General features: G+C 38.3%; 1 protein-coding gene and 1 non-coding gene across 2 annotated transcripts in view; both read left to right on the top strand.

Annotated features, from left to right (window-relative positions):
* Positions 1–24,293, top strand: part of LOC138071336 (dedicator of cytokinesis protein 11) — a 209,137-nt gene that overhangs the window by 175,565 nt on the left and 9,279 nt on the right. The window contains exons 45-48 of the mRNA XM_068962866.1: positions 5,016–5,122; positions 14,204–14,326; positions 17,062–17,175; positions 17,704–17,850. Of these exons, the coding sequence (XP_068818967.1) occupies positions 5,016–5,122; positions 14,204–14,326; positions 17,062–17,175; positions 17,704–17,850 (491 nt within the window). The remainder of the gene's footprint in view (positions 1–5,015; positions 5,123–14,203; positions 14,327–17,061; positions 17,176–17,703; positions 17,851–24,293) is intronic.
* Positions 12,519–12,625, top strand: LOC138072113 (U6 spliceosomal RNA). The gene has a single exon (XR_011144260.1). It is a non-coding gene; the product is annotated as a U6 spliceosomal RNA (small nuclear RNA).

Here is a 24,293-nt window from a genome sequence, read left to right on the forward strand (position 1 = left end):
TCTTTTCAATTAGTAGAAATTTGAAATAAGAGTTTTATGTCTACTAAGTAGAAACCTACACCCATTAGATACTGAAAATAGTTAACTATATTAAAGTATTTCCTTAGAATATTTTCAGAGGGGCAAAAACCTTAAAACTAAGCAAAAATCAAGAATTATTTCTCTGTATTATCAGTTCTTAAGCTTTAGAATTATAACTCTAGGATTGGAGAAAATAGGAACTAAAGTATATAAATTTGCTGTGAATTTTTTTGGACATTAGCTTGAGGCAGCCAGCCTGAACAGCAAACAATGTGACATGTTTCAAGAAGTGGAAACAGTGCTTTTAACCGATCATTTAAATACTGATTTTACAAAACCTTCAAGGGTTTTTGTTGTTGTTTTTGTTTGTTTCTGAATTTATCCTTCGTAGAAATCGAAGAGCCCTTCTCCGCATAGGAAAAAAAGGATGTTTTGCATTTTAACAAAAGTAATGTTAAATTTAGGAGAAGTTTACATATTTATTTATAGGTACCATCTATTTTTAAGCCTGGAAAATTCTACTCACTTAAACTAAAAAATCTTATTCTGAAATTGTGGCAGTAGTAAAATCCTAGGGTTTCCCTCCCTTCACTTCCTTCATTTGAATGATCTGAAACACCTGATTTTGTAAATTTTGTGATTAAAGTATGATAGTCATGCCAAGGTAAACCACTAGTGTTAAAACACAAGTTAAAATCTTAATCTGTTAACCTGTCTTGCAGTCTGAGAAATCCATAACCTAGGTAAGACCTGGATATTCACAGAGTAACTAAAAGTACATTTGAGTGCAGGACTGGAAGAAAAATTTCCGTTTACACTTAAGACAGACTTATTTATCAAACATAATAGAGCAATTGTAGAAACCTTTGATTTCTATCAAATATCCTTTTATGATTAAGACAAAATCTCTGACATATCAATTGCCAAAATTTTTCAGTTTTCTCACAGTTCTATGCCATTTCTCTTGAAGTCATCATAAAGCTTTATTTTCATCAAGATGGAATGAAACAATACAGCTGACGCATTGGAGACAGATGTTCTCCTGTTTAGAGTTTTTAAGGATAAAACTAGTTTGTGCCATTGGGTGGTGGGCTGAGTGAGCCAAGACCTGGTCCCCGGGCATCCCAAAGGGACCGCAGAACAGCAGAGCAGGGCCGTTTCTGGATCCTGCTTCTCAGGCTTCAGGCGCTGAACTGAAAGGCAAGGTGGGGAGAGAGGTGCAGTGCTCCCTGCCTCACCCCCACCCGCAGACTTCCTTCAGCCAGAGCTCTGGTTCTTTGTACCAGAGATCTCAGGGATCGCATTTTCTTCCCTTTTCCTAAGTTACCTCTAAGTGATGATACGAGGTGTTAGTTACTCCCAGTCCCCAAAATACGTGATCAAAAAACGGGTCTAAATTTCCTTACTTCTACTTTGTCTGCAAACCTCAACATGTTCGAGGTGTCATTCTCTGGAGACTAGCCTCCTGTACCTCTTCCTCTTGTCTTCCTGAGACAGTGCACAGCTGTTTCCCCCAGGGTAGACAAGAATCAAGTGTGCATTCTCCCACCGCCACACAGCATCCGAGATTCAGCAAAGTTTCAAGCCTGTAGAGCTCCTCCATCACCCCAGGAAAAGGAATCTCCTTTCCCACAGAGTCTGTTCTTGTCATGCCTTATAGGGTAATGTTGGTCCTTTTCCCAAGTCTCTACACCTGGGATCTGACAGCTTCTGTTCTGCGTAGCTTTTCCTTTCCTCGGTTCCTTCCCAGTTACAGCCTTTCCCCTTTAGCCCTCCACCTGGGGCTCTTATGTGCTAATCCTCTTCTAACTAGCAGTCTTATTTTAGCAAGGGTAGCTTTCCCACCCTCCCAACTCTCCTCCACTTTGTTCACGGGACCATTCGTGCTCAAGGTAGTGGTCTAGTTGGACACTTTGCATCTTGCTTGCCCTAGGATAACATCAGGAAAACAGAAGCCACAGCTCTGAAGGGCAGAATCAGGAATCCAGGTCACATTCCAGAAAGATTTAAAGCAGACCCTTTAAGACCATGTGACATAATGGTCCATAGGGCTGGAGAAGAGCCCTCACACACATTTACACTGGCCTAAATTTAGTAACTTGTTTCCTCTGAAACAAGACTAAAGGGAATCAAAGTTTTCCCCAAGCATTTTGAAGACCCACAAAAAAGAGTCCTCTTATCATTGGATAGTTTGGTGGGTGTTGATAACTTAAACAAGGACATATATATTTATATATATGCATATGTGTGTGTTCGTGTATATATATGTGCTTGTCTAATTGAAGATGCATCATCAGGCATAGGAATCAACATAATGTGTTTAGCAAGAAGAGTGGACTCTGAAGCTGAAAAAATCCTTAAGAGTAGTCTTTACACCAGATGATGTAGACCAGAGAGTCCAAAAGTAGCTCTCAACCTGTTTGTTTCTGGCAGGAACCATAGTTTACCCTCCCTCTACTTGAGATGCACACCTAAAGACCCTTTCCTGAGATGCTTTGGCCCCTTTTTATCCTCTCCTGAATCCCGGCCTTTTCTAGAAACCCTGATGTGGGAATCATTTAAAATAATAATATCCTCAGAGTAGACAGAATTTTTCCCCCAGTCATGGATGTAGCTGCCTGAGCCCTTCAGGGGGTTGACTCTTTTCTTTGTTAAGGACTACATTCTTTACCTGTTCTCAAGTTCTGGGGGCTTCTTCCTTAACTGCCTAACTAACCCTTCACGTTATGAATCAAGTGGGATGCTTTCTACTAAATTTCAAAAAGTTCTCGCGATGCACTGCTACTCAATGAGTGTCCCATAGACCAAGCCATGATACATGACCCTTTTTCCATCAGAATGCTGAAAAATCTCAGTATGAGGTTTGGCTTTCTTAAAGCTTCCTTCTTCCTTCTCCAGCCTCTAACACCAGGAAGCTTACCAAATATTTAGTCGTGAGAAATCATCATTTCTAAGCATCACTATTAGATTGTAGAACAGTAGATGGCAAGAGCTGTTTGTCCCCTTTACGACCAGTGATTTTCTACTGACTAGCAGATTCTGTTATAAGGAGACTGAATTTTCCTTTAAAGTGACAACCCACTTATATAGGGGTAAATGCAACCACAGCAAGAGTGTCTGGATGTGATCCTAAGTGCAAAATCTGTAGGGCAACCATGTGGCCTTCTATCCCCAGACTCTTGTTTCGTGATAACAATTCGGTCCACAATCCTACAGCAATAGTTTTCAGCTGGGGCTCACCACTTAACCTCCCAGTGACCCAACAGCAGTCACTATACCAACTGCTAGCAATTATTTAATTTTATCTTCAGAAACCTAGTTTACTTATTGGTAGCTTTGGTAAAACAAATTTATTAAACACTTGTTGTATGTTAGGTACCGCTCCAAACACTTTACATTTCATTGAGTTCTTATAAGTAGTTCTTATAAGTCATCTGTTTTCCAGATACAGTCCTAGAGAGAGAAACATGTCTAAAATCACACAGTTAATGATAAAATTGGGTCTAATTGAAAAGCTCTGGTTGTTCCAGTGCCCCATCCTGTTCTCTGAGGATCCCTTATCCCTGGCATCTATTTTATTTCCTGTCTCTCTTTACAAGCCCTAGGGCACTTTTCCAATTCTCCAGTAAAACTAGGAACTAGAGATGATTACAAAAGCTCATTCAATGTTTACCTGAAAAGTACATGCCCTCTTTGTTTAGGTGACAGAAGATAAACATACACAGGATCAAAGTGTTAATAATTTTTAGACTATATTCAGTTCAGTTCAGTCGCTCAGTCGTGTCTGACTCTTTGCGACCCCATGAACCGCAACCCGCCAGGCCTCCCTGTCCATCACCAACTCCCGGAGTTTACGCAAACTCATGTCCGTTGAGTCGGTGATGCCATCTAACCATCTCATCCTCAGTTGTCCCCTTCTCCTGCCTTCAGTCTTTTGCAACATCAGGTTATTTTCAAATGAGTCAGCTCTTTGCATCAGGTGGCCAGAGTATTGGAGTTTCCAGGTTCAACGTCAGTCCTTCCAATGAACACCCAGGACTGATCTCCTTTAGGATGGACTGGATGGATCTACTTGCAGTCCAGGGGACTATCACAGTCCAAAAGCATCAATTCTTCTGTGCTCAGCTTTCTTTTATAGTCCAACTCTCACATCCAGACATGACTACTGGACAAACCATAGCACTGACTAGATGGACCTTTGTTGACAAAGTAATATCTCTGCTTTTCAATATTTTGTCTAGGTTGGTCATAACTTTGCTTCCAATGAGTAAGTGTCTTTTAATTTCATGGCTGCAATCACCATCTGTAGTGATTTTGGAGCCCCCAAAAATAAACTCAGCCACTATTTCCCCATCTATTTGCCATGAAATGATGGGACCAGATGCCATCCCAGCAATCTTGCTTCCAGCTTGTGCTTCCTCCAGCCCAGTGTTTCTCATGATGTACTCTGCATATAAGTTAAATCAGTAGGGTGACAATATACAGCCTTGACCTACTCCTTTTCCTATTTGGAACCAGTTTATTGTTGCATGTCCGGTTCTAACTGTTACCTCCTCACCTACGTACAGGTTTCTCAAGAGGCAGGTCAGGTGGTCTGGTATTTCCATCTCTTTCAGAATTTTCCACAGTTTATTGTGATCCACACGGTCAAAGGCTTTGGCATACTCAATAAACAGATCATGTCAGGAAACTTTTACTATACCAAGCATTGCAGATGAGGGATAGTCAAGAGAATGAAACTTATTTGTAAGTACCTTGAGCTCATCATTTGGGAAAAAGACTGGTTGGATATATAGTAGATAGAATTGGTAAAAAAAAGTTGTTGTTGTTGTTGTTGTTGTTGTTGTTTGTAACAGAAAATTGCACTTATGACTTTGTTCCTTCCCAAAAGTATGTGTTTATTTTCTAAGGGTAGGTAATCCATGTAAGTCTGTCTTTCATTTACAAAACACTTTTAAAAAGTAAATTTGCTTCACTGCTTTTTATTTACACAGAATTATTCCCTAATGGATGTTCAGCCTTCAAGAAAATTACTCCCAACATAGATGAAGAAGGAGCAATGAAGGAGGATGCTGGAATGATGGATGTCCATTATAGTGAAGTAAGACTCCAGGGCCTGCATTGTCAGTTAGATAAATGTAACTTCTTTAAAATATTTACATTAAGAAATTATTACAGCTCACTTAATTTGAAAGGTAACTAAGGGTTGATGGGACTTCCTTGGTGGCTCACATGGTAAAGTATCTGTCTACAACGTGGGAGACCAGGGTTCGATCCCTGAGTTGGGAAGATCCCCTGGAAAAGGAAATGGCAATTCACTCCAGTACTATTGCCTGGAAAATTCCATGGACAGAGGAGCCTGGAGGGCTACAGTCCATGGGGTCGCAAACCATCGGACACAACTGAGCGACTTTGCCAGACTTTGCCAAGGGTTGATGAACTATAAGGATTAAAACTACCCAGGGATCAGATGTCCGTTTTTGAAATGTGGAGCCCTATCTCTGCAACGGTTCTTTCTGTCTGGTTTTAGAAATGTACCATGTATCATCATCCAATCACCTTCCCAGTAACCAGATCACAGGTACCATACTTTGAAGACATCTCCATAAAAAATGGAGTTCACAATGTAACAGCTGAAGAGAGGAGGCTTCCAGGTGTTTTAAAGATGGAAAATTTCTGCTCTGAGCTTCATATGGATAGTAAACACCTGAAGTTGTCACTCGCTCAGTAAGGCTTTGGACTTGGTGATCGAAGAGGTATAGAATAATTAGATATGGCTGATCTCTGACCTCCAGAGTCTACCTAAAGAGACAACCCACCTACACAAAATGGAGAAAAGCAAGACAGTGCCATTTGAATAATACAGACAACATGCAGAGTCAAAGGTGAGAGGTAGCTTTGGGCTGAGGAGAGTTAGGACTAGAGAGAGGTTTAAAGAACGAGGATATCCTGAAGTCGTTTCAGCAGCAGCGGAGAATAGCTGGGATGAAAGGGAAGAGGTGGGAAAGGGTAAGGCGTGTTTTAGGGGGCAGAGTAAATGGATCATTTTGGCTAAGCCATTGGGTTCTCATAGGAAAGAGCAGTAGAGGAGGTCTGAATTGGAGAAACTTTGAATGTCTGGACTTTATTGATTAGAATGTTGAATTGCTGTCAAAGGTTTTTGAGCAGAATAATAATAAGATGAAATGAAGCAGGAGGAAAGGTTAAATTGGTGGTAATGTGGGAAATGTATTGGAGGTCGATGGATGGCGGCTGGGGGCAGAGGCTGGAATGTGGGCTGCCCTAAGTGTCCCGTTGTGAAGCAGCCAGGCCTAAACCCAGCTTGTGACAGGTTCAGGGACCACTGAGGAAAAGAGGAAGACTTGCTGGCTGTGTAGAAGAGTCAAAAGTAGCACTGAGATTTCAGGTTTGGATATTTATAGAAAAATGATGGATGGACGATTTTACAGGGAAGGTGATGAATTCCACGTTTTGATGAGTGTTGAATCTGAAGTATCAGTAGAAGGTTATTGAAATGGAAACAACATCAGGTCATTAGACATTAAGAACTGAATCTAAAGAGAGAGATCAGGGTTGCGGAGCTACATCTGGAAGTCATAGCTGTGTGAGAAGCAAAGCACACTGATAATGGGAGATAATATAGCAAGTGAAGACCAGAGAACCAAGAACTGAATCACAGTGACGTTCACATTTAAGGAATGTGAAGACCAAACAGAGAAACAACAAAAGGAGGGAGACTGAAGTGCTTGCAGGCCCACAGAAATGAATTTTTTTAAGGTAGTATTAAGAAACATAAAAAGCAGCAGTTTAAAGTGATAGAGACACACTTTGTACTCTATGAAGTGTATTTTTTAAATATAAGCAATTTCAAGCTAGCTCTGGTTCATTTCGCTAAAATGACCTATGCCTAGAAGCTTTACCTCCTACCTCTTGTTTTTTGCCTACTGCTTCTCTATGAGTCTCTCTCAGCAGTATAACTAGAGGCACAGATGTAGAGAGTGGACTTGTGGACACAGTCGGGGGAAAGAGAGGATGGGATGAATTGAGAGAGTAGTATTAAAACGTATACCTGACCATATGTAAAATAGACAGCTAGCGGGAAGTTGCTGTATACACAGGGAGCTCTACCCTGTGCTCCGTGATGAGCTAGAGGGCTAGGAACTGGGGGTGGGAGGGAGGCTCAAGAGAGAAGGTACACACACACACACACACACACACACACACACACACACACACACACGCACTTAATGACTGACTCATGTTGTGTGGCAGAAATGAATACAACATTGTAAGGCAATTATCCTCCAATTAAAAAGAAAAAAAGATTCATAACAATAGGAGCCCGTCTAGCATCAAAAATGCTGGAGTGGGTTGCCATTTCCTTCTCCAGGGCCTCTTCCCGACCCAGGGATCAAACCTGGGTCGCCTGCATTGCAGGCAGATTCTTCATTGTCTGCACTACCAGGGAAGCCCCAAATGATTAGCACATAGTATGAAATTAATAGATGTTTCTTAAGTGAAAAAATAATAAAATAAAGATAATAATACTATTCTGGTCACTTCACAATAAACATGAAGGTTCTTTATAAGTCATTAAGTGCTACATAAATGTCAGGCTTTATCACTGACCAACTAGATACTAAACTTGGCTTTTACTCCCAGAACTTAGAAGACTTGATGTTTAAAACGTGTTTGCTGGATCAGTTAATCATAACCGAGAATCAGATCCTTGAATTTTAATCCCAGTTCATTGCTTGACTGTGAAGCCTGGGGTAAATTAATTCATTTTGGGGTTTTAGTTAGATGATTTTCGTGTAAGATCTCCGGTTTGTGTGGGCTCAGAGCAGGAAGATTCCAGGGAGTTCATGGGAGATAAATGGATTAGCACAACTGCAGTTATGTCCTTTTTTCCAAACAGCAGCTTCAGCTTCGTCATAGAAGTGGCCTTAAGCCTGACCCTTTTTTGTACTCCAAGGGAAAGTAGTAATATGTCTTATTAAGAACTATAATCAGTTTCCTATGTAAACACATTTGTTGGAACTCTTCTTTGTGTTCTACAGTAATAATTTATATGTGCTTTTCATTTCATCTATACAGATAGAATCATATTCTCCATAGTGCCATTTTATGTTTCAGTTTATATAATAGGGCTTTTTCCTCGTGCCCTAGCCAATGGAAAATAACTGCCACTGATTTACAAGTTTCATTGAAATGAAAGATACAAACTATTGTTCATTTAGTGGCTTCTTTAAGTAGGTGAATTAAGCCATTAATAATTTAGTTTGTTTTTAAGACTGCATTTCTGACTTTTGAGTTGAAATAGTTTTAAAGATAAATTAACATACAGTAAAATGCACACATATTAGGTAGACAACTTGATGGATTTTGACAGTTGTCTACACCCATATAACACCGTGGTAACACATTGTCACGAGAAACCAAAAAGTAGAACATGTGCATTAGCCCAGAAAGTTCCATTGTGCCCATTTCCCGTCAGTCTGCCCGGCCCCAATATCTGCTGTAGACTGGTTTTAACAGTATTTGGTGTCATAAAAATGAAATCATTCAGTATCTACCTTTTGTATCTGCCTCTTTTGGTTGGCAGAAATTTTTTGAGATACATCCATGTTGTGGAGTAAATCATAAGTTCTTCTTCATGGCTAAATATTCTATTCTCTCGATATAACATTTTAAAAACCCATTCTCCTGTGGAAGGATTTTGGATTGCTTCCAGTTTGGGACTGTTATGAATAAGGCTGCTTTAAACATTCTTATCTGTGACCTTTTATGGGCATATGCTTTACTTTTTCTTGAGTAAATACCCTGCTGGTTCCTCGGGAAGTTTTCTATGTAACTTTATATGAAATTGTCAGTTTTTAAAAGTAGTTGGACCATTTTATATCCCACCAACAATGGATGAGAGTTCCAGCTGCTTCACTTCCTCACCACCATTAGCTGTTGCTAATCTTTTCGTATTTTTGCCATCCTAGTAGACAGGAAGTGGTATCTCACTGTGTTTTCATTTGTATTTCTCTAATGCCTAATGGTGTTGAGCATTTTTCACACGGTCTTGGTCTTTCATTTATCTTTTGTGGAATGTTTGTTCAATTCTTTTGCCCATTTTAGAAATTACATTATTCTTGTTGTTGTTGTTGATTTATGGGGGTTATTTCTATATTCTGGATATAAGTCCATCGTCAGATATATGTGCTGCAGATTATTTACCAGCGTTTGATTCGTTTATGTATTTTCTTCACTAAGTCTTTTATTGAGCGGAAAGTTTTGGTTTTGATAAAGTGCAATTTACTCTTTTTTAATGGTTTCTTTGTGTGGGTGTGGGTGTGGGTGGGTGTGTGGGTGTGTGTATATTTGGTCTGAGAAATCCTTGCTTACTTCGAGACTATGAAGATATTGCCTGACATGTTCTGCTATGAACTTTGTTCCTGAGTTTTATGTTTGGATCTATAATCTCTTTAGATATCATTTTTCAGCATCTAATGAGATAGAAGTCAAGATTCATTTTTCATAGACAGGTATTTTACATAGGCCACACCATTTGGGGAGAAATAAATCTTCTTTCACCCCTGCTGAATTGCTTTGGCACCTTAGTTAAATTTCAGTTCTTTATATGTTTGTGATCTATTTCTAGACTCTGTTTTGTGCCACTGGTCTATTTGACCATGTTGATACCAATACCACACTGTCTTGATTGCTGCAAGTTTGTCAGTTATGGAATAATATAGTGTTAGTCCTTCAACTTTGTTCTTTTTCAGAGTCACTTTGGCTATTCTGCATCCTTTGATTTCCATATAGAATTTCAGATCATCTTTTCTCTTTCTTCAAAATAGCCTGCTGGAAGCTTTGTCAAGATTTTGTTAATCTTATTTTTCAATCTGTTGTTGCCAGTATACATAAATACAGTGATTCTATATGTTGATGTTATGATCTGCAACCTTGCTAAATCCTCTTACTTGTTTTAGTAGTTTGTATATTCCTTAGGATTTTCTACATACACCATCATGTCATCTGCACAGAAAGATAGTTTCAGATTTCCTGATCTCTTTCCCTTCTCTCTTTCTTTCTCTGTTGCCTTCTTACACTGGCTAGCACCTTCAGCATAATGTTGAAAAGAAATGATAAGAGCAGACAGTTTGACTTGTTCCCAAATTGAGGAGAAGAGTGTTCAGCCTGCAGGTTTTTAATAAATGTTCTTTATCAGATTGAGAACAATCTCTTCGATTCCCTATTCTGGGTGGATTCTTTTTTAACTTTGCGAAGGGATTTTAAATTTTTTCAAATTCTTTTTCTGCATCTATTGCTAGACATCACGTTTTTTCTCTTTTATTATGTTTACATGGCTTTTCTGTTTACATTGGATTTTTTTCCTTATTCTAAACCAACTTTACATTCCTGGGACAAACATTACTAGTTTTTAACAGATTTTTTTTTTATTTCCCCTAAGTTCCTCCTTTCTACTGTTATTAGAAAATTTAACTATTAAATGTTAATATATAGATTATTCAAGTAGCAACATTTAATGAACATCTGTTTACTACCACCCTGCTAGTGACTGAAGAAAACAATATAATAAATATATTTTCCCTACACTTAGAGTCACAGCATAGTTGTAAAGTCAGATGCTTATATAACAGGCAAGTATAGTGATAAATATCCACCCCATGTAGTATCATAGTGAGAAAAATAGGCCTCTTGTGTCGCTACTCTGTGTTAATCAGGAGAAGGATCCTGGAAGAGGTGAAATCTGACTTTTCTTAGAGCATTAACTAAGTGAAAGGGATTAAAGGACACGAGGGTACAGAATGGACAAAGGCACAAAGTTAAGACAACACCATGGTGCTTCCGAGAAACTAATAGTAGTTCATCACTGCTGGACATAAAGTACAAGGCTAGCTTGAGGAGTGATGATTTCATAAAATATCAGCCAGATCGCTGTAAACCTTGTGTGCCAAATGAAGGAATTTGGCCTTAGTTCTGCAAATGATGGGGAGCCATCATGAGATTCTAAGGGAAGAGGGATGTAATCTGGTTTGTATTTTAATCAAAATCCTCTGGCAGATTTGTGGAGGATAGATTTGAAAATGCCAAGGCTGGAGGCAGGAAGATCTGTTAGAAAACAATAATGATGTCCTGAATCTTAGCAATGAGAGTAGAAATGGAGAGGAAGGGTCAGATTTGAGAAATATTTAAGAAGTAAAAGTGGCAGAACTTGGCGATGAACTGATTAGAAGATGAGTCAAGACTGAGAGTGTATTAGTTTCCTAGAGTTGCCATAACAACGTACACAAACTGGGTGATTTAAGACAATAGAACTTTATTGTCTCACAGTTCTAGAGTCCAGAGGTTGGAAATCCAGGTGTCAGCAGGGCCCTGTTCCCTCTGAGACTCTGGGTAGCAGCCTTCCTTGCCTCCTCCTAGCTCTCATGGTAGCTTTTGGTCTTGGATTTCCTTGGCTCATAACAATATTACTCCAGTCACTGCCTCTGTAGTCACATGGTGCTCTCCCTGTTTGTCTCTGTCCTTTTGGAGTAAGGCTCACCCAGTAAATCACTCCTGTAAGTAAGTCACTCCAGTGTGATGTCACCTTCACTCATCATTATCTCCAGTGACCCTATTTCCAAATAAGGTTACATTCGGAGGCAGTGGGAGTTAGGGCTTCAGCATATCTTTGTGAGAGACACAGTTCAACCTATAACAAAGAGTAAAGTCAAAATTGCTTTTAATTTTGTAGCTCAGAGTCTATACGATATGACCCACTGGCTAGGTGGGAAACACAAGGAAAAGAGCTTGTTTAGAAAGAAGATAAATTCAGAATTGTCTAGAGGACATACATTAAGAGCCATTGTAGCAGTCCGTTTTATAGGTCTGAAATTCATCTCTTTAAGATAGAAACAAACTGTTAAGACATATGGAAAGCATGAATAATTGGCATCATCTTTTCATTGTTGGGAACATGAGATGATGGTTGTTTTATAGAAGCTATTATTGTGGCAAAGTCAGAGATCTCTATTGTGAGGTATTATACTATCATTCTCACTGGTTTTAGAACCAACAGATAGGAAGGAAGCATTGTTGACCAAAATCATATCATTTTAATAAACCCCGATGTCACTGATGCAGCAGCTTGAAAATTGTGAAATTACCTTAAGAGTCTATTAACTGTGTGTAAACATAATTTTAGTGGAAAACAAAAATCATGGACCTTTATAGGCTTAGTGGAATTTACCCTGTTAGACATTTAAATATCCTCAGTTTCGAAAACCATATCCCCTTTTAAAAGTACTTCTGAACATGTTACCTTATGTAAGTTTGGTTAACATCTTTATTACATGCTAAACAAAGTAGTAGTTTTCTATTGTCAATCTTAATTTCATACTTTTAAGAATGTGGTTTCAGTTTCTAGTGTTTCAAGCATGTCATTTAGAATATATAGTTACACAACTGTACTCCTGTGCATTTCCTTAAATTTAGTACATTCTGTGCTCGCTTCGGCAGCACATATACTAAAATTGGAACGATACAGAGAAGATTAGCATGGCCCCTGCGCAAGGATGACATGCAAATTCGTGAAGCGTTCCATATTTTTCTGGCACAAAGACAGACATATAGATCAATGGAACAAAATAGAAAGCCCAAAGATAAATCCACACACATATGGACACCTTATCTTTGACAAAGGAGGCAAGAATATACAATGGAGTAAAGACAATCTCTTTAACAAGTGGTGCTGGGAAAACTGGTCAACCACTTGTAAAAGAATGAAACTAGATCACTTTCTAACACCGCACACAAAAATAAACTCAAAATGGATTAAAGATCTAAATGTAAGACCAGAAACTATAAAACTCCTAGAGGAGAACATAGGCAAAACACTCTCAGACATAAATCACACCAGGATCCTCTATGATCCACCTCCCAGAATTCTGGAAATAAAAGCAAAAATAAACAAATGGGATCTAATTAAAATTAAAAGCTTCTGCACAACAAAGGAAACTATAAGCAAGGTGAAAAGACAGCCTTCTGAATGGGAGAAAATAATAGCAAATGAAGCAACTGACAAACAACTAATCTCAAAAATATACAAGCAACTTATGCAGCTCAATTCCAGAAAAATAAATGACCCAATCAAAAAATGGGCCAAAGAACTAAATAGACATTTCTCCAAAGAAGACATACGGATGGCTAACAAACACATGAAAAGATGCTCAACATCACTCATTATCAGAGAAATGCAAATCAAAACCACAGTGAGGTACCACTTCACACCAGTCAGAATGGCTGCGATCCAAAAATCGGCAAGCAATAAATGCTGGAGAGGGTGTGGAGAAAAGGGAACCCTCCTACACTGTTGGTGGGAATGCAAACTAGTACAGCCACTATGGAGAACAGTGTGGAGATTCCTTAAAAAACTGCAAATAGAACTACCTTATGACCCAGCAATCCCACTGCTGGGCATACACACCGAGGAAACCAGAATTGAAAGAGACACATGTACCCCAATGTTCATCGCAGCACTGTTTATAATAGCCAGGACATGGAAACAACCTAGATGTCCATCAGCAGATGAATGGATAAGAAAGCAGTGGTACATATACACAATGGAGTATTACTCAGCCGTTAAAAAGAATTCATTTGAATCAGTTCTGATGAGATGGATGAAACTGGAGCCGATTATACAGAGTGAAGTAAGCCAGAAAGAAAAACACCAATACAGTATACTAACACATATATATGGAATTTAGAAAGATGGCAATGACGACCCTGTATGCAAGACAGGAAAAAAGACACAGCTGTGTATAACGGACTTTTGGACTCAGAGGGAGAGGGAGAGGGTGGGATGATTTTGGAGAATGGCATTCTATCATGTATACTATCATGTAAGAATTGAATTGCCAGTCTATGTTTGACGCAGGATACAGCATGCTTGGGGTTGGTGCATGGGGATGACTCTCAGAGATGTTATGGGGAGGGAGGTGGGAGGGGGGTTCATGTTTGGGAACACATGTAAGAATTAAAGATTTTAAAATTAAATAAAAAAAATTTTAAAAAAAATAAATAAATAAATTTAGTACATTCTGTTTTTTATTCATTTGAAATAGTTCAATCTATATTTGCACAGAGCTCAAGTATCTCTAATTCTTGATTGCATTTTTTCTCAATGTAGGAAGTTTTGCTGGAATTGCTAGAACAATGTGTGGATGGCTTATGGAAAGCAGAGCGTTATGAAGTAATTTCTGAAATTTCCAAGTTGATCATTCCAATTTATGAGAAACGTCGAGAGTTTGAGGTAAGTAACTGATAGGTTTGCACCATTCACCTATATATTTTATTTTGATCTTAAATTACTATCCTTAAAAAATTCTGAAAAGTCCTAAAATTCTAGTCCTACCTTATATTCATTTAAATTTTTCAAATGAAATTAGGGATGCAATGTTTAAAATATTTAAAATTAACATTATGCCAGTTTTTCTCACAGCAGTTTTGTCTAGCAATCTTCCCTTCTCCACTCATGGCAGAGAAAAGTCCATGTTGTCCCTCACACACACAAAAAAAAGTTACTGGATTTCCATGTGGTCAGGGAAGAGATATAGGTGTGAATCACTTCTTTTCAATTTGATGGTGAGACTAAAGGTGCTAGCAGATGACAGTAGTGGAGACAATAAGTTACTCCTTTTATGAGGAGCTTTTCCAGTTTTGTCTGCCACATAAATCTTTGATCAAGGGGAATTACTAAAGAACAGTAGTATAGCTGTTGCCAACAGCACTCAACAAGATTTTTTATATTCAAGAATCTGAGTCTGTATCATAATTTTCTACCCCTGCTATGCTGGAAAGCAGTGATTTAGGACTCAAGCCATTTTTAAAAGCAAAGCAGTCCATCCTTAAATATATGTAGCAAGTAGCCTTTCATTGTTGAAGGGTCCCAGAGTGAAAACATACATTTAATGTTATCTGTGTAGTGTTCTAATCTCTTCTCCAAATTGGCTCTTATCAAACTCACTTTTTCTTCCTGGTTTCTGGGTCTTTCTACTCTTTGTCCGGCTCTTGCTGTATATGGGGACATGCCTGAAAAATCATAGTGGATTTCAAGTGATTATATTAAAAGGTGAGAGTTAAGTAATTAAATCTATGTTATATAGATGACAAAGGATAGCCTATGAGAGAAGACAAGAATTGGCATTGCTCTTTCTGTCAAAGCATTGCATCCTAAGAACCTTTGTAAAAGTGCCAAAGTACCTACTCTCTTACTCTTAAGTTGAAGACCAGGTTATTAGAAACCCAGAGAACATTTTGCTACTCACTTGACTAATAGGGAAAAAAGAAAAATTTATCTTCCCTACACATTAAAGGAAACAATAGTTTCTATTGGGGAGCTACTCCTATTTCCTTGTAGAGAGGCAAGGGTCTGAATAGATTCTGAAGCATCCTGCACGGGATGAAGTAATTCTTCAGTGTTCTTTATGGGGTGGGCTGAATAGTGTCAGCCACAGCAGCCATAAAGGGAGGAACACTTCCCTAAAATTGGCTTCAACTGCAGAAGATAGTATGGAAAGAATGTGAAAGAAAGAACATCTGCTTCCGGTCTGCCCTTTTAGCATTGAAATGAAATTCACCAGGGTACAATCAACCGTTGTCTAGTTTGGGGTTCAGTAGCATTTAGCGCAGTCTTAATACTATGCTCCAACCACCTCTCTCTAGTTTCAAAACATTTTCATCATCCCAGGAAAATCTCTGTCTCCTTCCAGGAATCACTCTTCACCCCCTCCCTCACCCCACTGGTGACCACTAATCTGCTTTCCATCTATGGATTTGCCTGTTCTGGATGTGTGATAAAAAAGATGAATGCAAGATGTGACCTTTTGTGTCTGGCTTCTTTTACTTAGCATAATATTTAGAGGTTCATTCAACCTATGTCAGAACTTCATTCCTTTTTCATGGCTGAATGATATTCCATGGTATGGCTACACCAAAATTTGTTTGTATGTTTGGGTTGTTTCCACATTTTGGCTCTTACAAACAGAGCTGTTCTAAACAGTTATGAGTAAGTTTCTGTGTGGGCATGTTTTTGTTTATCTTGGAGAAATAGCTAAGAGGGGAATTGCTGAGTCACAGAGTAATTCTGTTAACTTTTGAGAAACCACCAAATTGTTGTCCCTTTTACCTTCCCACCAGCTCCTCTGATTGGCACTTGTGTTTGAGGCTTCTTCTTAGAACCTAGTGAATGTGAAATGGTGTCACATTGTGGTTTTGCTTTCTATTTCCTTAATGACTCACGATTTTGAACAGCTTTTCATGTCTTTGTTGGTCGTTTTCATATAGTCTCTGGAGAGATGTCTATTCAAGTCCTGTGCTCACTATTAAATTGGGTTGTTTGTCATTGTGTTGTTGAACTATGAGAGTTCCTTATATTTTTTGGATAAGAAAACATCAGATATGTGATTTGCAAATATTTTCTCCTGGTCTGTATGGTGTCTTTTCACATTCTAGGTAATGTTCTTTGCATAGTACATTCCCTTTTTCTGAGTGTGTAGAAGAATATATTTTTTGGAAGTGTCTGTGAACTTGTTATAAAAGCATTCCCCACTCAGGCTTTTGCTGTTATTTTTGTGTCTGCGTTTTACTTTCCTCTCCTAAAGTGTTTGCATGATTGTTTATTCGCATCTTTCCACCTTAGGGCTCAAGCAAAGCATTTTGCTTCTTTTTCAGTCACAATAATTCGGACATAAGGAAAAAAGTAGTCAATAACACAGTGCTTTTAATGTATATGCTACCATTGAGATATGAATGACATGAAGCATGATATTTAGAATTACAGTGTTATTTGACCATTTTAAGCTCTACCCTCTCACCTAAAGTTGTTAAGGCATTTTTTCTGTGACCATGGGAGAAGGGAATACGAATGACCCCACCAAAACCATTTTGAAAAGGAAATGGTGTTGTTTTTTCCCTTTATGCATTTATTGTAGACATTTCATAACTAACCAAAAGATAAAGCTAATTTGTTAATTCTCATATTTTCAGAAACTTACTCAAGTTTATAGAACTCTTCATGGAGCTTACACAAAAATTTTGGAGGTTATGCACACAAAGAAAAGACTTTTGGGCACTTTCTTCCGAGTTGCCTTTTATGGCCAAGTAAGTATACTGTAGTTCATCAAGTTGTTTCCCTTTTTAAACATTCACCTTTGAATTATTAGGTTACCATAGCAGTAGCTACTGGTTCTAGGGTTCTGTCTGGGTAAAGCACCTGTCCCAACAGCAGGTGTGACACTTTTCTCATGTAATGTTCACTTTAGTTTCCATATTTAGTCCACGAGGGCAGAGCACAGCATATAAGATTTGAACGTTTCCTTCAGTTTCATTTTCAGTCAAGCTTCTTAAATGTTTATTTAATACCCAGTACTGAAAGTTTTCAAATATAAATCCGGTATGTGTGCAAGTGATGAAAAATCGAGTGTGAAAACCTTCAGGCCAGTGATATGCTCATATGACTGAGTTTGAATGTTGTCATTTATTTCAGTTACAATATATGCATGTGGCTTTTAGTACCATTGTTTAAAATCTATTTCCAGTACATTATTGCTGATTACTTAGTGGATGTTCTGTAAATGCTATATTTGCTCATAATACTTATAAATTATTGTATGTTTAACTTTATAATAGTCTTTTTTTGAAGAAGAGGATGGAAAGGAGTACATCTATAAAGAGCCAAAGCTCACCGGCCTCTCAGAGATTTCCCTGAGACTTGTTAAACTTTATGGTGAAAAATTTGGTACAGAGAATGTCAAAATAATTCAGGATTCAGACAAGGTAACATGCCCTGCATTTTGAAATCATTATTTATTAGTTCCAGATGTGGCACATTGCTTCTGACTTTTTCCTTTTTTAGCTGGTGGAGGAGAAGAAGGGGAAATAGTCTTTCCAGATCCTAAAAAAAAGGACAGGGGCTTTGGAATCAGAGAGAAGGATTCAGATCTCCATTCTCTGCCACTTGCTAACTGTGTGACCATGTCAAATTTGCTTAACCTCGCTGTGCCTCATCATTCTTGTTAGTAAAATGAATTTAATAATAGTGCTTTCCTCATAGAGTTGTTGTTGGGATTAAATTAGTTAATGTATGGAAAATGATTGAGTTCTTGATACATATAAAAGCCTTCAATAACAACATAGAATCTAGCATGCTCAATAAATGTTAGTCATTATTGTTACTGCTATTGTCAATTTCATACTGTATGATTAAAATAATCTTAGGTGGGACATCCCTAGTGGTCCAGTGGGTAAAAGTCTGCCTGCCAATGCAGGAGACACAGGTTCAATCCCTGGTCCACGAGGATTCTACTTGCTGTGGGGAAACTAAACCTGTGCACCACAGCTACCGCACTGGCGCTCTAAATCCCATACACTACAACTAGAGAGTACTCACTGCTCATTGCAACCTGAGAAAGTCCACAAGCCACAGCAAGGATGATCAAGTACAGCCAAAAATAAAAATAAATAAATAAGTGAGATTTAAAAAAAAATCTTATGACACACCTTTCACTCTTAAGATAGCCTTAGTTCAGTAGTTATATTTGCAGTGATGTAGGTTTAGGAGAGATGCCTTGATCTAAAGATGATCCATCCCACTAGACCCTGCCAAGGCAAGGATGAGAAAGGTTCCAGCAAGAGAGGCTGTTTCTTAGAGACGCATAGTTCCAGATAGACAGAATTGCGGAAGAGCACAATGGGAATGACTGATTGTCCTTAGTCACCATGGGCATGTTCAGGATGAGAGCTGATTTTTAAGGTAGGAAAGACCTTTAATACAGTGCAAGATCTGCAGGCCCCAGAAATACGTACGGAGTGACTGTGATGTGCATGGTGCTCTGCAAAACACTTGCACCATTGCCAGAGTGAAAAGCCCTTGGCGATGGTAAAGACACTTCATTTTCTACCATGGAAATGATCTCTTCACTTTGTAAATTTAGCTACATCTTATGGAGATGATTTTACCTTGAACATATGCCTTGGAGGTTTAAAAGTAGGTATACTGACAGGCCCAGAATTCATGAATATTTGGCAAAACCACTCTGCTTCTTATCAGTTTCCGTCTTCTGTGTTGTTTTATTGAATTAAGACCATAGAGAAATTTCTCTTTTGTAGCCAGGAAGTTTTAGGCTTGCTACCACACTACTGATAGTATAAATGGAAAGTTATTAGAAAGCCAGGCTTGCAGAAAAACATGCAGTTTTCTACTTTATGCTGCCTCTGAAAACCTGGCCAACAGGCACTGATGAGAAACCACCATCAGGCAGCTGGACTCCTGACCCTCTTTGTAAACACAATATTTCAGTCACTCTTCATAGGCAACAGAGAAAAGAAGCAGTTGCTACTTTTAAAATCCTTCTTCTTTCTTAATGTGTGAAGTTAAAAATTTAAAACACTCTTTTACTTGCCAAAGAATAAAATCTGCCTAAGGACACAGTTTAAAGAACTGTGGGCAATATTTTCCAGTATTTTAAATGTACGTTTCCTGGACCCAATAATTTCATGTTTAAGATTTTATCTTGTAGATGTACACACATAAAGATGTATGTTTAAGATGTTTATTGCTCTTAAGTTTATATAGCAGAAATCTCAAAACAATCTAATGTTCATACGGTTAAAGACATGGTACTGCCTTCATAAAGGATATAACTAAACTACTTAAAATATTTATAAGTTTGGATGTAAACCAATCAAAATATATTCTTTTTTATATAAATTTATTTATTTTAATTGGAGGATAATTACTTGACAGTATTGTGATGGTTATTGCCATACATCAATATGAATCGGCCATAGATGGAATGATACAAAAGTGTTAACCATGGAATCTCAAACGAGAGAGTCTAGAGTCTTATGGAGAAAAAAACCATTTTTTACTTTTCAAGTGTACTTTTTGAATGTTTTACCATGTACTTAGTTTATTTTTATAACGTTAAAATCAGTCTTGACCTCTTTTTATTTCTCTTCTATGTTTTTTCTTATTTAGATAGTTACCTTCAACTATTTCCTGAGGTTCCGCTGGAGAAATCTAGATATTTAATGGGAAAAAATAAAGAATTTTTGAATATAGGCTTTTTGGCAAAGTTTTAAAAGCTACTAAGAAAGTTTCTATCCCTTGTCACAGCATTGAATACGGTATTTGCTATGGGTTTTTCACAGTGGCCCTTGATAGGATTGTAGTCATTTCTTTCTATTCCTAATTTGTTGAGTGTTTTCATTTTGAAAGGGTGTTGAGTTTTGTTAAATGTGTTTTCTACATTGATTGAGATGATCGTGTGTTTTTTTTTTCCTTCATTCTGTTAATGCAGTGTATTTTCCCATGCACTGGATGAAGGATTCTTAACCACTGGACCACCAGGAAAGTCCCCTATACTAATAATTTTATAATGTATTAATCTTTTACATCATGGAGAAATAAAAATGAATTGTGTTACTATTATTATGTTAATACTAGATTTTATAATTACCCATGGATTTACCTTTACCGAGACCTTCATACAGGTTTGAATTACTGTCTGATGTTCTTTCATTGTGACCAGCAGGACTCCCTGTGGCATTTCATATTGGGCAGGTCTAGTGGCAACAAACTCCTTCAGCTTTCTTTATCTTGGGATGTCTTAATTTTTCCTCACTTTTAAGGACAGTTTTGCCAGGTATCAGTTCAGTTCAGTTCAGTCACTCAGTCATGTCCGACTCTTTGCAACCCCATGAACCGCAGCACGCCAAGCCTCCATGTCCATCACCAACTCCCGGAGTTCACCCAAACTCATATCCATTGAGTTGGTTATGCCATCCAACCATCTCATCCTCTGTTGTCCCCTTCTCCTCCTGCCCTCAATCTTTCCCAGCATCAGGGTCTTTTCCAATGAGTCAGCTCTTCACATCAGGTAGCCAAAGTATTGGAATTTCAGCTTCAACATCAGTCCTTCCAATGAACACCCAGGTGTGATCTCCTTTAGCATGGACTGATTGGATCTCCTTGCAGTCCAAAGGACTCTCAAGAGTCTTCTCCAAAACAAAAAAAGTCTTCTCCAACACCACAGTTCAAAAGCATCAATTCTTCGGCGCTCAGCCTTCTTTATAGTCCAACTCTCACATCCATAGACAACTACTGGAAAAACCATAGCGCTGACTGGACGGACCTTTGTTGGCAATATCTCTGCTTTTTAATATGGTGTCTAGGTTGGTCATAACTTTCCTTCTAAGGAGTAAGCATCTTTTAATTTCATGGCTGCAATCACCATCTGAAGTGATTTTGGAGCCCCAGAAAAATAAAGTCAGCCACTGGTTCCACTGTTTCCCCATCTATTTGCCATGAAGTGATGGGAACAGATGCCATGATCTTAGTTTTCTGAATGTGAGCTTTAAGCCAACTTGTTCACTCTCCTATTTCACTTTCATCAAGAGGCTCTTTTGTTCTTCTTCACTTCCTCCCATAAAGGTGGTGTTATCTGCATACCTGAGGTTCTTGATACTTCTCCTGCCAGTCTTGATTCCAGCTTGTGCTTCCTCCAGCCCAGCATTTCTCATGATGTACTCTGCATATAAGTTAAATAAGCAGGGTGACAATATACAGCCTTGACCTACTCCTTTTCCTATTTAGAACCAGTCTGTTGTTCCATGTCCAGTTCTAGCTGTTGCTTCCTAACCTGCATATAGACTTCTCAGGAGGTAGGTCAGGTGCTCTGGTATTCCCATCTCTTTCAGAATTTTCCACAGTTTATTGTGATCCACACAGTCAAAGGCTTTGGCATAGTCAATAAAGCAGAAATAGATGTGTTTCTGCAACTCTCTTGCCTTTTCGATGATCCAGTGGATGTTGGCAATTTGATCTCTGGTTCCTCTACCTTTTCTAAAACCAGCTCGAACATCTGGAAGTTCACGGTTCCCGTATTGCTGAAGCCTGGCGTGGATAATTTTAAGCATTACTTTAGTAGCATGTGAGATGAGTGCAACTGTGCTGTAGTTTGAGCATTCTTTGGCACTGCCTTTCTTTGGGATTGGAATGAAAACTGACCTTTTCCAGTCCCATGGCTACTGCTGAGTTTTCCAAATTTGCTAACATATTGAGTGCAGCACTTTCACAGCATCATCTTTCAGGATTTGAAATAGCTCAACTGGAATTCCATCACCTCTACTAGTTTTGTCAGATACAGGATTCTTGATTAATAGATTTTTTTTTTTAGCACTTTGAACATAGCAGCCCACTGCCTTCTGGCCTCCTAAGTTTCTGATGGGAAATCTGACAATCTTATTCGGGATCCCTTTTATGTGACATGCTAATTATCTCTTGATTGTTTCAAAATTCTCTCTTTGGCTTTGGCTTTTGACATTTGATTTTAATGTGTCTCACCGTGGGTCTCTTAAAGTTACCCTGCTTGGAGTTTGTTGAGCTTTGTGTCTTTCATCAGATTTGAGTTTCACCCATTATTTCTTCAGATAGTCTCCCTGCCCCTTTCTCTCACTTTTCTTCTTCAAGAACTCCCATAGTGTGCATGTTCACCTGCTGGATAATGTTCCTCAGGTTCCGTAGCCTCTGTCCCTCTTCAGTTTTCTCCTTTGTGTTCCTCTGATCGATCATTGATCTTATCTTCAAGTTGGCTGACTATTTCTTACACCTGCCGCAATTTACCTTTAAATCCCTCTGATGACTTCATTTCAGTTATTGTATTTTTCAGCTCTGAAAAAATAAGTTTTTTGGTTTCCTTTTAGATTTTCTAGCTATTTATTGATATTGACATTTTGTTGATGCATAGTTTTCTTGACTTTTTCCACAACTTCAATTCTTTGATCATGAATACTGTTGTTTTAATTTCTTTTTCTAGGAGATCTGCTATCACTTTTTGTTTCAGTGATAGTTTCTATTGGTTTATTTTTCTTTTTTGAAAGGGCCATACTTTCCTATTTCTTTGTATGCCTTGCAGGTTTTTTTGTTGTTGTTGTTGGATACTGGACATTTGTATTTAATATTGTGATCTCTCTGGAAATCAGATTCTGTCCCTGTCCCAGAGTTTCTTGGGTTTTATTTTTGTTTTTAAATGATGTAAGCTGTGTCTGTCCCAAGAATCAGCCTGAGGTGTAAATTTGGGGTCTTCTCAAGTCTTTTCTGAGCCTGTGCCTTCCCCTGAGCATGCACAGTGACTTTCTAGTCACCCTCATTTATGCAGTTGCCTTTGAATGGCCTAGTATTAGATGTCTGGCTCCTAAGAGGGATGGAGAGGAAAATGAAGGAGAGAGGAAAGGTGCTGGTCTGTTTAATCCCCTGAAAGTCACTTTAGGCAGAGGGGGATGCCATTGCAACAAAGGATGAGGTGGTATAAAAATGGCCACAGCCTCTTTGACTGTCCCCCTGTGATCAGAAGCAGCAGTCAGCAGTCATAGCACAGATTCACAATATTTGGAAGACAGGGTCTTTGTTCATCCTCGCTCCTACAAGCTGTTCTAGGAATATGCACATAGCTGTCTGCCGTAGTACCTCAGGGATGAGGTACGGGTTGCTGCCATTGTGCCCAGAGTTAAAATTGAACAAAATCAATATTAAAGCAATTTTCTGTCCAAGTCTTCCCCTGGAAGTTGCAAGTCTTCAACAGACTCCAGAGTTCCAAAATTGTTCCATCAGATAGGTAATGATGGTGTAACTATTGTCTCTATAAGAAGGTAGGTGTCTGGTGCTCTGCCATCTTCTGAGAATCCTCTCTCTAATAGGTATTTTTTGAGGTGGAATTCAAATGTGCAGTTAGCCATTTTTGTGTATGGGGAACACATGTACAACCGTGGTGCATTCAAGTCAATGTATGGCAAAACCAATACAATATTGTAAAGTAATTAGGCTCCAATTAAAATAAATAAATTTATATTAAAAAATAAATAAAAATTAAAAGAGAAGTTGAATATAACATAAAAGCAAATAAGACTAAGTAAATTTTTTTTAAATCAAATGGTAAAGCAATGCTCAGCATGATCTCTGGTTTGTCAATAAATATATATGCATAGAAAAAAAGATTACAAGGAAATATATGAGAATGTAAATGATGGTCATTGCTGAGTGGTAGCATTGCAGTTTTTTCTGTCTACATTTCTATAATCTCCAAATAAGCTTCTGTAACTTCTTAATAATCAGAAGGAAACAATCCTTGAAGAAAGAGCAAAGACCTCTTCCAAGTGTGTATTCATCTCACAGTGTATTCAATAACTGTTCCTCAGTTGATTTCAGAGGTGTTAGTAGC

The sequence above is a fragment of the Capricornis sumatraensis genome, chromosome X, assembly GCF_032405125.1.
Source record: "Capricornis sumatraensis isolate serow.1 chromosome X, serow.2, whole genome shotgun sequence".
NCBI lineage: Eukaryota > Metazoa > Chordata > Mammalia > Artiodactyla > Bovidae > Capricornis > Capricornis sumatraensis.